This window comes from Anguilla anguilla, chromosome 10, assembly GCF_013347855.1.
Source record: "Anguilla anguilla isolate fAngAng1 chromosome 10, fAngAng1.pri, whole genome shotgun sequence".
NCBI lineage: Eukaryota > Metazoa > Chordata > Actinopteri > Anguilliformes > Anguillidae > Anguilla > Anguilla anguilla.
Genome location: NC_049210.1, coordinates 6,712,005 through 6,725,287, shown reverse-complemented (window position 1 = coordinate 6,725,287; position 13,283 = coordinate 6,712,005). Strand labels below are relative to the sequence as shown.

At 46.7% G+C, this 13,283-nt stretch overlaps 1 protein-coding gene across 4 annotated transcripts; it reads right to left on the bottom strand.

Annotated features, from left to right (window-relative positions):
• Nucleotides 1-13,244, bottom strand: ankle2 (ankyrin repeat and LEM domain containing 2). 4 transcript variants are annotated; one of them, XM_035378439.1, is made up of 13 exons: nucleotides 13,169-13,244; nucleotides 9,972-10,445; nucleotides 9,120-9,314; nucleotides 8,499-8,692; nucleotides 5,974-6,162; nucleotides 5,207-5,329; nucleotides 5,039-5,102; nucleotides 4,481-4,659; nucleotides 3,573-3,679; nucleotides 2,935-3,125; nucleotides 1,575-2,469; nucleotides 808-939; nucleotides 1-237 (listed from the first exon to the last, which is right to left on the bottom strand). In XM_035378439.1, the coding sequence occupies exons 2-13, from the start codon at nucleotides 10,432-10,434 to the stop codon at nucleotides 24-26; spliced, it is 2,946 nt and encodes a 981-aa protein (XP_035234330.1). In that variant the 5' UTR covers nucleotides 10,435-10,445; nucleotides 13,169-13,244; the 3' UTR covers nucleotides 1-23. The 4 variants fall into 4 exon arrangements, with proteins under 4 accessions (XP_035234330.1, XP_035234331.1, XP_035234333.1 ...); XM_035378440.1 differs by lacking the exon at nucleotides 13,169-13,244 and adding an exon at nucleotides 12,066-13,162; XM_035378442.1 differs by lacking the exon at nucleotides 13,169-13,244 and adding an exon at nucleotides 12,066-13,162 and having other exon boundaries at nucleotides 9,972-10,441.
• Between the last annotated feature and the right edge of the window lie 39 nt (nucleotides 13,245-13,283).

The following is a 13,283-nucleotide window of genomic DNA, read 5'->3' as shown; positions in this document are numbered from 1 at the left end:
GAGGGAGCCGGGGGTGGGGGGGGTTAAAGCGGGGGGTCGGTGAAGTGCTTGAGGCGGATGCGCTGGATGTAGCTGGCGTTGGCCGGGCTGTAGCGACCGGGGCTGGTGAAGTCGGGCGGGGTCGCGTGCCGGGCGGGGCTGAACCTGGAGGGGGCGGACAGGAGGCTGCTCCCCGGCGACCCGGGCGTGCAGGCCAGGGGCCTCGCCCGCCCTTTTCCCGCCGCCGGGCTGGGCCAGCTGGAAGACAAGGAAAACGGCGGGAACAGGCCGCCGTCAACTCGCCATTCAACACCAACTCCCATCAACCCACTCGGTCAGCCGGCTCCAATTCAGTACAGCCCGTTCAGAAAAATCGGCTGCAACTCAGCTCGCGAAATTAAAAATTCCCCTCAAAGCTTCCAATGAGGAGGTTTCGCCAGTTAACGAGCTGAAATTCATTCCTTAAACCGCCTGTGGTGTAGAATAATGCTAACTCAGAGGTTGCAGGTTCAGTTCTCAGATGGGGCACTGCCGTTGCAACCTTTAGCAACACGCTTAACCTGAATTACTTCTGTAAATACCCGGCTGTATAGATGGATAGCAGGTATAAAATGTAAGCTATATAAGCCGCTCTGGGTAAGAGAGTCAGCTCAATGTAACTGTAACTGTTATTGACCCAAAACCCTGCTCGCCATAGTCCTCTTGAATGAAAACAATCCATGAAAGTAAAAATAAGGACTCGCACCATCTCGGTTACTGTGGGGGTCGAGCATTACTCCTTCCACCCCAAAGATGAGAAGAAAAGCAATAAAGAATGAAGTGAATTACCCGTCAATTTCAGAGGAAGAATAGGTCTGGACTGTGCCCTTCCACTGGTGAATGCTGGGATACTTCTGTGGGTCGATCTCTATGGCTTCTATTGCTGACAGGACCTCTCTGTCCAACTTGGTTGGGGAGTCCCTGAAGGAAATAAGGAAGTGTTGTAATAAAACCAAAAACATAACAGCATATTGTTTCAAACAAATTTCAAAGTGGGTCGGTCACTGCTTTGATATTTATTCTCTGCACTGACTCCAGGTCCTGGAGGGGGTCTGTGTCTGTGCCTGGATTTCACGTTAACTTCTCATCTCAGTTATTTTAATAAGTCAAATCATTTATGTGATCTGGCAGTTCAGCTAAATTAATTCATAAGTTCACTGATAATCAGGAGGATAGACAGCTATCTGCTCCAGGGTACTTGGTGTGGAAGCAGCAATTCATTTCTGAACGAAATCCAAAAACAGATACAGCCCTCCAGGAACAGGGTACCCCACCCCCATGGACAAAAATCTCGATCTCATTTCAACTTTGGGGGGGGGGGGGAAGTGGGGGGCAACAAACAGGAAATTTTGTTCAGATTTTATTGGAGGGGGACACTAACACAGTGCGACCCAATACAACATGATAACATTTGGGGGGGGGTATTTCACGTTTTCCCCAAAGTTAAGAGGGACATGTCCGGCCTGTCCCCCCCGGGATGCACGCCCCTGTTCTGTAGTAAATTTACAGGATGGAGAGAAGAAAACGAAAAAAAGGGTGTGTTCTGTTTGACTTACCCTTCGATGAAAAGTCCTTTTTTGACATGCGGCAGAGTCCGCAGTATAAAGTCCACTTGCGCGCTCTCCATGGATTTGTAAGAGGAGCCGGAAGACCCCGAGCTGCTCAGATCCCTGCCCCCGTGGTCCCAGGACCGGGACCGAGCGCAGAAGCCCCTCTCCGGGGCCTCCGTCCTCTGTTTCGGGGTCTCCAGACCCTCCTCTCCGGTCAGGTACTCCTCCGAGCTGAGGCTGGCCCTCTCCTCCGCCCCTCCGTCCACTTCGCTCCTCTCGCCCGTTCTCCAGAAGCTTCCGTCCCTCGGCTCCGCGGCCCCCTTCCCGAATCCAGCGCCTTCGTCATCGTCATCTTCGTCGTCATTGGCGAGCGACAGGCCGGCCACGCCCGTGAGAAGGTCCGGGGGGTCCGGGTCACGGGCGTCCCGGTGGGGCCTGACGAGGCCCCCGCCGCCGCCTCTCCTCCACTCCACCGGGGGGCGCTCTTCCGCGTCCTGCAGGGACATGCGCTCGAACTCCACCATCAGGTTGGAGACGGGCGACAGGAGGCTGGAGGGGGAGCAGGAGGGGCCGCGGGGGGGCCGCTCGCCGTTGTGAGTCCGCTCGCCGTCGCCGGGGGAGCAGAGCCCGTTCTTTCCCGCCGCCGTCAGGAGGCTCTTCTCGGCCAGCAGGTGGTCCCGCTCGGCGGCCGCCTCGATGAGGTCGGAGCCGCGCGACACGGGCAGGATGTGGAACTCCAGCCCCCCCGCCGCCCCCTTCAGGCCGTCCTTGGCGGCGCACACCGCCGTGATGCTGGTGAGCGCCGCGTTCTGCCGGTTCTTCATCTCCTCCAGGCTGATGTCGTCGCCCTCGTCCAGGAAGGCCCCCACCGAGATGGAGTTGCAGAACTTCTTGGGCTTGCCTGCGGTCGCCACAAAGTAAGAAAAGTGAGAATTCAACAGCACTGGCATTGATGTGTTGTTTTAAGGCAGGAGTCTCAAACTCCAGTCTGTTGGTTTTTGTGATTTCCTTTCAATCAGCAGCCAATTTAGGTTTTGGAAACAAGGTGTGCCGACTCATCAATGACTTAAATTAAGCGCTCAAGTGCAGGAACGCATCAAAAAAACCACCAAACGAAGAGGTCCTCCAGGATTTGAGCCTGAGATCCCTGTTTTAAGAATCCCAGGAATATTTCCCCCCACCCCCCCACCCCGAAGTTGAACCAAAATTCTCCCCCACATTCTTTCTGGGGCTTGAGTAACAGAGATACAGACGATTAACTGACACCCTTTCTGATTCTGATCTATTCAGCATAGCGCAGACGGAGAACGCTAGAGGACCATTGTGATTCAGGGCAGTGCGCTACATCGCAGCCCCCAGCGGTTACCTGGGGAGGGGGTTTTGAACCTGTTGCAGGTCTCGTTCTCCCCGGCCCCCTGCCGCGCTCGCTCGCTGAAGTCCTTCCGGCTGAGGTACTCGTCCAGCCTCCGCAGGCCCTCGCAGGAGGACAGGTCAGCGAAGGCCCCCAGGAAGTCCCAGTACTCCGCCCAGGGGTGACCGCGCTCACGGGCCAAGTCTCTGCAGGAGGAACTCACCATCAGGGCTTCCAAATCAAACAGGGTTACCTGCTGGGGTTCCCACTCTAATCACATCTATATCTACATCTACACCTTCAACTTCATCTACATCTTCAAAGACTATATCTATATCTACATCAATATCTTCAAAGACTATATCTCCAATACATCTTCATCATCAAAGACTATACCTACAACTACATCTTCATCATCAAAGACTATATCAACAACTACTTCTTCAGCTATATCTTCAAAGACTAAATCTACAACTACATCTTCATCTTTAAAGACTATATCTACAACTACATCTTCAAAAACTATATCCACAACTGCATAATCTATATCCACAATTACATCTTCATCTATATCTACATCTTCAATTGACTCCAGTTGGGACCCAGTGATTTCAAGAATACATGGTCAGGGGTACTTTGAGCGTTTCACGCACCTGCCGACTCTCTCCGCCCCGCGGTCCGGGTCGGACTTCAGGATGTGGTGGAAGTGCTCGGCCCGGTCCCTAGGGGGCGTCTTCCACGCCCTGCGAAACTCTTCCGCCTGCGAGGGGCCACAGAAGGGGAAGTGTTAAACCTGCACACAGCTAGATTCTGCCTCAGCCTCATAAAACGAACAGGTGATTAATTATACACGCATCCCAGAGACACAAACACAAAAGGTTTTCAGGTCCAGTTCTGCCAGAACCATTGGACACAGGTGACTATTAGTGCAGGTAAAGTCTGTTTTTACAGAGACCTGACAATGCACAGAACAGCTTGTCAGAAGGAGAAACCACGGGCAAGTTCAAGTCCGTGTTTACGAAGTGGGGGGTCCTCTATAGCAGGGGTGTCAAACTAAACTCCCAGGGGGCCGCAGTGTCTGCGAGTTTTTGTGGTCTCCTTTCAATCAGTAGCCAGTTAAGGCTCTGATAACAGGGTGTGTGGATTCTTTAGCCAATCAATGACTTAAATGAACCACGGGTGCCAAGAACACTTTGAAAACCAGCAGACATTGTGGCCCTCCAGGACTGGAGTTTGACACCTGTGCTCTACAAATTATTGATAAAAATGCAGCCAAAATGGGCTGAATGGCCTGCTCTCACTATTATCCATCAAGTGGTCAAATTTCATTTACATAGCACATTTGACCAAGAATTTGTCACAATACACTTACAGTTTAGCCTGGGCCAAACCCCTACAAAGAAAGCCAGGGGTGACACTGGCAAGGTAAAACTTCCTGGAAAGTTTGTAAGAAGAAACCTTGGGAAAAACCAGAGTCAGCAGAGGGAGTCGATCCTCCTTAAGCATTCATGTTCTTATGCTCTGATAGATAAAAGCCTTTTAGAAAAACAGAAAACAATACCTTGGATGGGCTGAGCGGACCAGCGAAAGCTCTCACTGCCATAATCGGATCCTTGGGGCTTCCTGTCAGTCTGGGGAGCGAATGGGAAGCTGCTTCCAACGGCTCAGGTGACCAGGGAGCACCAATCACGGCCTGGGAGGAGTTATCTGTGGCCCTCAGTAAGGGCACGTAAAACCGATCTGCATTGTGGGGGTAGGAGGGGGGCGGGGGGTGGGGGGGGGGGAGTGAGACAGTGTCCAGTCAGTGCCAAGCTGGAAAAGCGACTAAAACACCCAGCCAGCAGAACCTCGAGTTACAGACTGGACTGACCAGTCAACCAAAGGTCGTATGAAACCCAAGACAGATTGTGCAACTATGCCTTATCGAGCTCCTCATTATCAGCAGTACAAAAAGGAGAGTACTGGAAATGAGTCACACCTTCCATTCATAAAACAACTTGGAATACTATCCAAATTTGACACGTAGCTTTTGATAAGGAATCAATATGGAGAACGACCTTGACTCCTAAAGTGTACTTCTCTCCTAAGGTTCTACTGAACCTGATCTCACTGAGATTACCTTCCATATATTCCATGATCTTCTGCTTCACCTCTTGAGTTTTATTTTTTCTTTCACAAATCACCTGTTTGGGATAAAACGGAAAAGAATGTCTAAATCCTGTGGAACACTCCGGGTCAGAATTTAAAAAACGCATACGCACGCACACACACGCACAGTCTGACTTACCTCCGAGGGTGTCTGGTCGTACTTGTTCTTGCAGTTTTTATCAGTATCCGGATGCGAACACAGAACATTGACCACCTCCGGGCATCCAAACTTGCAGGCAAAGTGGAGAGGGGTCTCGAATGCCTGGGATAGACCAAGCGGTACATTTTAGCACCGATAATCGACTGGTAACCGCTCTCCTTATTGCCATCACATCCATCTTAATTACACCAGCTCCATTAGCAATCAAACGATCTGAAATCGCCTAACCTTAACAGTTACAATGGTACACGGGTTTGTACTTTCAATTATGGCTGGCATTGTAGCATAATGGTTAGGGAACCGGGCCTGTAACTTAAAGATTGCAGATATGACACTGTTATTGTACCCTTGAGCAAGCTACTTGACCTGAATCGCTTCAGTATATATCCAGCTGTATAATATAATTAGACAATGTATAAAAATCTGAAAAAGTTGTGCAAGTCACCCTAGATAAGAGCGTCTGCTAAATGCACGGTGTGTAATGTAATGTAATACAATGTAATGTAATGAAATGTATTGCAACGCAATGTAATGCAATGTAATGCAATATAACGTAATGCAATGCAACAAATGTAATGCAATGCAATACAATGCTATGCTATGTTATGTAATGTTATGTAACGTAATGAAATAAAATGTAATGCTATGTAATGTAATGCTATGTAACGTAAATGAATGCAGCAAAGCTCCAGCTGAAAGCAGCGGACGCGCGGGGGAGAGCGGCGGGCGAGCGGCGGGCGACTCACGGCTTTGTCGGGGGTGTTGAGGTACAGGTCCACGATGTAGCGGATGCGCTTCTGCAGCATGCCGTCCTGGTCGTCGGGGTACATCAGCCGCATGAACTCGGGGTTCTCCAGCGTGTCCAGCAGGAGCTGGGCGATGCCCGGCTGGTTCTCCTTGGCTGCCACGTGCATGGCGTTGTAGCGACACCCCTCCTAAAAAAAATTTAAATAAAATAAAAATCCCACGGAAAATGTTCAGAGAGGAAATCCAAACAGTCCCGTTTCCTTTTATGGATTTGCCAAATGGGAGTACGCACTTTAAATTGTACAATATCTGCTGAGGAGAAAAGTTTAAAGATACACAACTCAAATAAATATATTACAGAATTTGGTAGAAATATGTAAGTTGACAAGACTGTAAAACATCACTGAACACTTCACAATAACAAAATATATAACTAATGGTACACACAAACACACACCTATACAGGCACACACACACATATGTTCACACACAATAATACATATACACACACACTGCTGTGAAATTCATATTTTCCACATACTGTCCACACAATTACAATATACTGCAGGATATCCCATTTCCATAAGGGACAGCATTCTTCATTTCAAATGCAGAAATAATATCCACATTTGTACAGCAGAGCTGTGGAAATCTGCTGTCACAGCCATCAATGGCGGTTTCCTACACTACAGCCCTGTAGCCTTCAAATCAAAACCCAACCGACTTTTTAAAAAAAAAGATCTGAGTCATTTTAAAGCCTTTAAATAACAGGCAAACATAAAGCCCCCTCGAGACGCACGTGACCGCAGTTGGTCGTAACGGCACGCGACGTAGCCAGTCCTGACGGCTCTGAAATACGACCCTGCGGACGGCACCACCATGCAACACCTAAAAACAGCGTTCTATTTTAAGAGGCTGAAATCATCAGTATATTCATAACAGAATGCGGTGGCGCGTGTGCGTTTTTTTTTATTTTTTATTTTTTTAAAGCTTGCACAATGCAAACACACTGCGATTAGCTACGAGGTGTCACGCGTAGGCTATGAGCCATTCCGATTCAAATCGGCAGAGTGTTTTGGTTAAATAAAGCATTACACGCTCATTTGCGACAACAGGGAACCACCATTTCATTCACCTTTAGCATTTAGTGGACGGTTGTTTCCAGAACAAACACGCAAGTCAATACACAAAGGTTTAGTCAGGAAGCATGCCAAGTCATCAGTGTAGAGCAGTGTTAGCCAGTGGGACTGAGATTATGGCGCTTTACTTAAAAAAACGGGTTTGTGGATACTGTTTGAGATAAGCAGCATATTTAGAGCTAGCAAACCCATAATAAATGCACCAGTTCTGGGTTAGTTGTGCTGTATCGCAGTTGCTGCATAGACTAGTTTCAAAACTAATTGCAAGGATAGAGACACCAAGAGAAATGGGGCTAAAAGCGGCCTGTCGCCAGAAAACTGAATAAGTCCTGTAAACGTAAAGGTGCAGTATATAATTTTGGAGGAACGAGCAAGACAGCTAGATTTTGAAAAAATAAAAATGTTCCACCAGCTCCCACCCCTTCCCCTCAGCTCCCTCTCCAAAGCCCCCCTCTCCAAACATGCACACGTGTGCTGCCTGACATCGGAGTACTGGAGAGAGATTATATATAGAGCGTTGAAAAGGAGGGAGTTGAGTCCAGCACATCATGTCTTATTCCCAGGTCAAAAAGAGAACACATCATGTCATCGTAATGAACATTAGCAATGACCATAGCTTTAGTATTTATTTACAGCTATAGGCTACGGCAAGCATGATGTTGTGGGCAAAAATGATTGCGTTTGATGCAGTATTGAATGCTAGATAGCAGTAGTTAGCGCTAGCTGGCTGCGGTAACAAAGATTTAAAAAATAATTTTCTACTAGCTAGCTAGCTTTAGCACTATCTCTGCTCTGCTCTTATCTGTGTAGCCCTGCAATGCCTGCTCTGGCAGTGCTGTGAACATGCAAAAGGACTGACAGTCAGGTAGGGAAGCCTCCTTGCAGAGAGCAGTCCTGATTGGTTGTCAAGATTCAGGTGCAGTGAAAATGTTAGTAGCTGATTTCAGAAGCTGGGGCAGTCAGAGAGACCAGATTTTTTCTCTTAAAGCTTTTAATTTATTGATATCTGTTGGGATGTGAAAAAACTTTAACCGAAAATGAGCAAAAGCTTTATAAAACAAACATACTGCACTTTTAATATTATTTCATTTTTATTACATTATTTAGTTGCGTGGCAGATACCTTTCATCCTAAGCACAGTTAACACTTATCTGTTTACAAAAGTTGAAAATTTACTTCAACAATTCAGTTTACAGTATGTACCTTGCTCACGCAGCAGTGCCATGTCTGTGAATCGAACCGGCAACCTCAGTTACAAGCCCAGTTCCGTAACAACCGCTACATTACACCGGCAGCTGGCTGCTATTGCTCTCACAGTAATGGGACAAAGACATAATTTTATCAGCAACCCTCCTGCCAGGCTGGAGAAGGCCCTCCCACAGTACCTGCACCACAGTGGGGTTGTCCCCGGAGCCGATGAGGTAGCGGGGGTTGCTCCACACCAGCTCGCTGAAGGTGGCCGCGTCCCCCTTCTCCACGGCCTTCCTCAGCTTGGCCGTGATGTCCTGGGTGCGGGGGCTCTTGTAGCTGTTGGCTCGCTCCCTGTTGATCGTCTCCACCTCCAGGACGGAGGGGCCTTCTGTGATTGGAGGAGAGAAAGGGGCCCCTCAGTACTCCAATCAAATAGCAACACGCTTCATCATTACATTATATCCTTAACTTTGAGTTACAAATTAAACTAATTTCATAAAGGGCACCAAGTTTTATAAATTTACTGTAATTAACAAAACAGATCTACGAGAAACAACCGTAAAGTACAACCTTCACTCAAATTCACTGCTCAAAATTAATTCTGGGCTTGTGTAAGACAAAAACCTTGAACTTTAGAAATCATTATCAATTAAAGGCCAACATAGGAACACTTAACTTACGGGCTCTTTTTTTATATGTGCTTTGTGTTAGGCCCAACTAAGCACGGAAATATAAGCAACATATCTACTGCATCGAAACTGCCCAAGCTAACAGTTTTAAAATGGAAGAATCGGTTAAGATCAGGCTCAATCTACCCTTGTAGAACACGACGCCCGGTTTCCCCGGAGACACGCAGGGCGCGGACTTGCTTGGCGAGGGGTAGTAATCGCAGATCCCCTTGGCGAATTTTTCTGCGTCCTCTCGGTTTGAGAAGGGCTTGAATCTGGCCCCCTTCATCATCTTCACGGCCTGCAGGGCCTCCTTCTTATCCAAATACACATGGACTCTGTCTGTGGGAGAAAGCAGCATCAGACTGGTTCAAACAGACCCTGTTTCAATACAGGGCTGGGCTTCAGACCCACTGCACACCATACCCACAGGCAACACAGACACACAGGCTGGCTCAGATAAACACTGTATCTCTGAACGGTACTATTAAATGCCGCCTAACCTTCCATTAAAGAAAAAACAAAAAAAGACAAAAGAATACCCTTTCTGAATGAAATACGTTTCTGAATATAAACACGTTCACTGGAACAGAGGAGCCCGAGTGGGCCTCTACTGAATGAAATTTTTTTCAGAATGAAATACCTGGCGTGTACCTTTGACAAACTGGCGAATTACATTTGACGAATCGATTTGGAACTACCATGGATTTATAGTGCAATTCTCTTCCATGACATCGGAAGGAAAGGTATAGGATCCTGTTACATTTCACTTCTATACTTCTGGCATCTAGCAGACGCCCTTATTCAGAGCAACTTACACAGATGACCAGCTTAATACATACAGTCAACTGACACAATGCCAGCGCAACACCTGAGAATCTAACCTGCATCTTGGGAGGCACCCACCTGTACCCCCAACCATTACACTACACACTGGCACCCAAACCCTCAGCTGAGGTACACAGACCAAGAAGGAAGGGGATAACCAGCGAGTCTCACCATTTCGGGTCAGAACGTCCTCCCACACCGGACAAACCCCGTAGAAAACGGGCGGGGACACCTGGGGGGGCTTTGAGGGGGTCCGCCCGTCCAGCTGGGGGTTCCCTTCCTCCGCGCCAAATTGGCAAGGGGTCCTGGGCTTCTCCAACAAGGCCTCCTCCTCCGGGGGGTTGAGTCCCATGCTGTAGCCGAATTCCGCCTCCTCCCCGGCGCCCGGGGCGTCCGGCGACGTGTCCGCGGGCTTGGCCTGCTCCGTGGCGGTTCCCACGGTTCCGGCACTTTCCGCGCCGCCGTCCGTCTCCGAGGGGCCGCCCTCGCTGCTCAGGATGGCGCGGGCCAGCTTGCGCTCGAAGATGGCTCTGGTGGTGGCGGTGATCGGCCCGCACTTGATGTCCGCCCCGATGACCTCCTCCCGGAGCTGGTCATCGCTCAGTCCCCGAAGCCTATTCAGGATCGCCTCCATGCTTTAACTACCTGGGGGGGGGGTGAAAGGGAGCACAGTCAGATTCAGAACTGATACACTCTGGAAAAGGAAGTAAAAATGAGCTTCCTGTGGCGAGGTTCCGTTTCCCTGGAGATGAACTAGAATAACCGAGAATTCCTGGAGAGAGAAGCAGGAAAAGTGGGAAAAGCCACAGCTGCTGTTTAGGAAGAAATGAAATGCAAATCTGGGCTACTCTCGGTTCAAAATTTAAATACATATTTAAATAACACAGGTAGGGTTTTTTTTTTTTTTTTTTAAATCTGTGTTTCCTTCCTGTAAATAAGTACTGACATTTTCCCCAATTACACAAATACAAAAATACTCTGTGACCCCTCCAACCCCATACTTACACACGCAAGTGGCCTGTAATTAAACTGACAAGTGGTACACTGGCAGTACATTCTCTAGTCAAAAGCTAAAAACTTAAAGAACATTTTGATACCAACAAATATCAGTATTTCAGCTTTAAAATAAAATGACCTCTAAGTTCACGCAGACGTTTGTATTCTAAGCTGTAAACGTTACACCCGTGCACACGTCTGTCACCACTATACTTTTTCTTTCCTGTTTGTCTCCAATGAGATACTTGAATCAGAACCATCTAATACAATACATTTAGAACATGCACTAAATACTAATACTACATAGTTTATGACATAAAACCAATTCTATTTTTTGGAAATGATAACACGGTCCTGGCAATTTCGCTCCCTGTCTCCCTGGCACAAATGCTCCACAACTTACGTTTTTAATTATTTTAACAAAGCAAAAAAATATAATAAATTAAATGGCCACTCTTACACAACCTTTCACAAACCTTTGTGTGCAAAAGCACATATCGGCAAAACATTTTAAATACGGCAGGCATATAAAACAGAACCACGACAAAGAAGCTACTGGAAACCATATCATCGTAAATAAAATAACCGATCATGTTAAACAGTTTAGCGACGACCCTTAAAAAACATAAATATAATTTATTAACTAACACAATAAAGTCGATGTTATATGACAATGGGGATTAAACATATCAGACACTGAGTGTTGCACGAACCTTACAAAAAATAATGGCAAACACGTATGGCAGGCGAGCTCCTTTAAATAATGTCACCGCTTCGAATAAAACGTTATTAATAGCTAGAAAAATACCAAATATTCTGCATCCCCACTCATTTAATAAGGTGCATAATTGATAGGATTATTATTCCCTTAATCGTTTTGATTTTGCGCCGCGGTGTCGTCCCTTATATATTTTATTTTTAATAATCTGATGTTATCTCCACCTCATCGTGGTGACGATGCTCGTGTTATCTGAAAACAAACCCCATGACACCGAACTAATCACATCATATGTACATACTTACCATCCATTGCTTAACATATATAAATACATATATTTTTTATTTTTTTAAACTAATCCTTCATTTTATTCCAGATAAGATGATGAGACAGACACAATGCTCAAGACAGTCTGGAAACATCTCATTGTTTACATGACATTTCGCGCATGCTCAGTCACAAAGGGAGGGCTCAACTTCGCAGCGACAATTTAACAAAGCAGGAGGAAGTACAGCGATCTAAAATAACCAACTGTGGGAAACAAAACTTACCTAGCGAACGAGCAAGAAATTGACACCACGCAGGAATTGTGCTATGTGCACCAATATGTGTTGTTTTCATGCATAAGCAAGCTCCCCGGCTAACATTAGCTTGCTAACTCATGCTGAACCAGAAATGCAATGTGCGCCTTGGGTTAGCTCAACAGTTAATAACTGCAACTAGCAACCACTTCTTGGTACTGCACAGCATAACTAGCCGGATAACACGGCGAGCATAAGAGGAAATTGGATAGCCAAGCTAAAATTGACCTTTCATACAAATGCTACCCACCCACCCTACGACAACAGGCTAGCAAACAAGTCAGTCAAGCGGCCTTGTAGCTGGCTCTGCCAAGATCTGAGAAAAACATGTAGGTATGTCCAGCTGGCAAGATGACAATCTGGTGAATAAAAACGAATCGGCTATACAAGTAACGTTAACAAGCTATGACTAGATTAACTACACGATTAAGGTAAACAACGTACCCAACGTATGTAAACTGTAGCAACCAAGGTTAACAACTAATTAGCCAACTTCGCAAATAGAAAGTGAGACTGGTATGAACTATTGCTGACTAGCATGACAATCGCGATACACATGCATGGCATGTCCAATTTGCTAGCAATCAAAGCTTATTAGGAAATGGACAAACTTTTAGTTTTCACACGGGATATTTTAAAGTTACTTTCTCTCAAACAAACAGCTAGCTGGCTAGCTAACGTTATCGTATTTAGCTAGACTAGCAGAAGCCATGCACAAGCACATTTGATAGGACAGCTAGCTGATGTTATCCAGCTCGCAAACTAACTTGATGGAAAGAAACATGGATGCCAAACTTCCCGGCTTCATATTCCAGTTTGCTTCCTATATAACGTAATACAAAACAACCCAACATTAAAGATTATCTTGTCGGGTCCCTTGATATGCTAGCTAGCGCTAGCAAGTGCGCGATGAGGCAACAGCGCTAGCAATCCGCCTGCATGCTTTTACGCACACGTAAAATAAGACGTAATTTGTAGTTACGCGAGTGCATTCAAAAGTGTAGGCTAATATTGAATATTTCACAGGTAGCTCGTTTATTCGTATTAAGCAAGTCAGTTTTTACTGTGCCCACCTCCTTTCCCCCTTCTCCTCCTGCCGTCAACCGCGACGCTTTCAAACTACACGAAGAAAGGACCCATGTGTGGCCGTCCAACGCCTGAACAAAAACAATTCCTAAAACCCAGAAG

Coding starts and splice junctions, on each gene's coding strand:
- ankle2 (XM_035378439.1), bottom strand. CDS start 10,434: ATGGAGGCGATCCTGAATAGGCTTCGGGGACTGAGCGATGACCAGCTC. Junction 4,660..5,038: donor GATCATGGAATATATGGAAG/GTAATCTCAGTG, acceptor CCCACAATGCAG/ATCGGTTTTACGTGCCCTTA. Junction 3,126..3,572: donor GGGGCGGAGAGAGTCGGCAG/GTGCGTGAAACG, acceptor TTCCTCCTGCAG/AGACTTGGCCCGTGAGCGCG.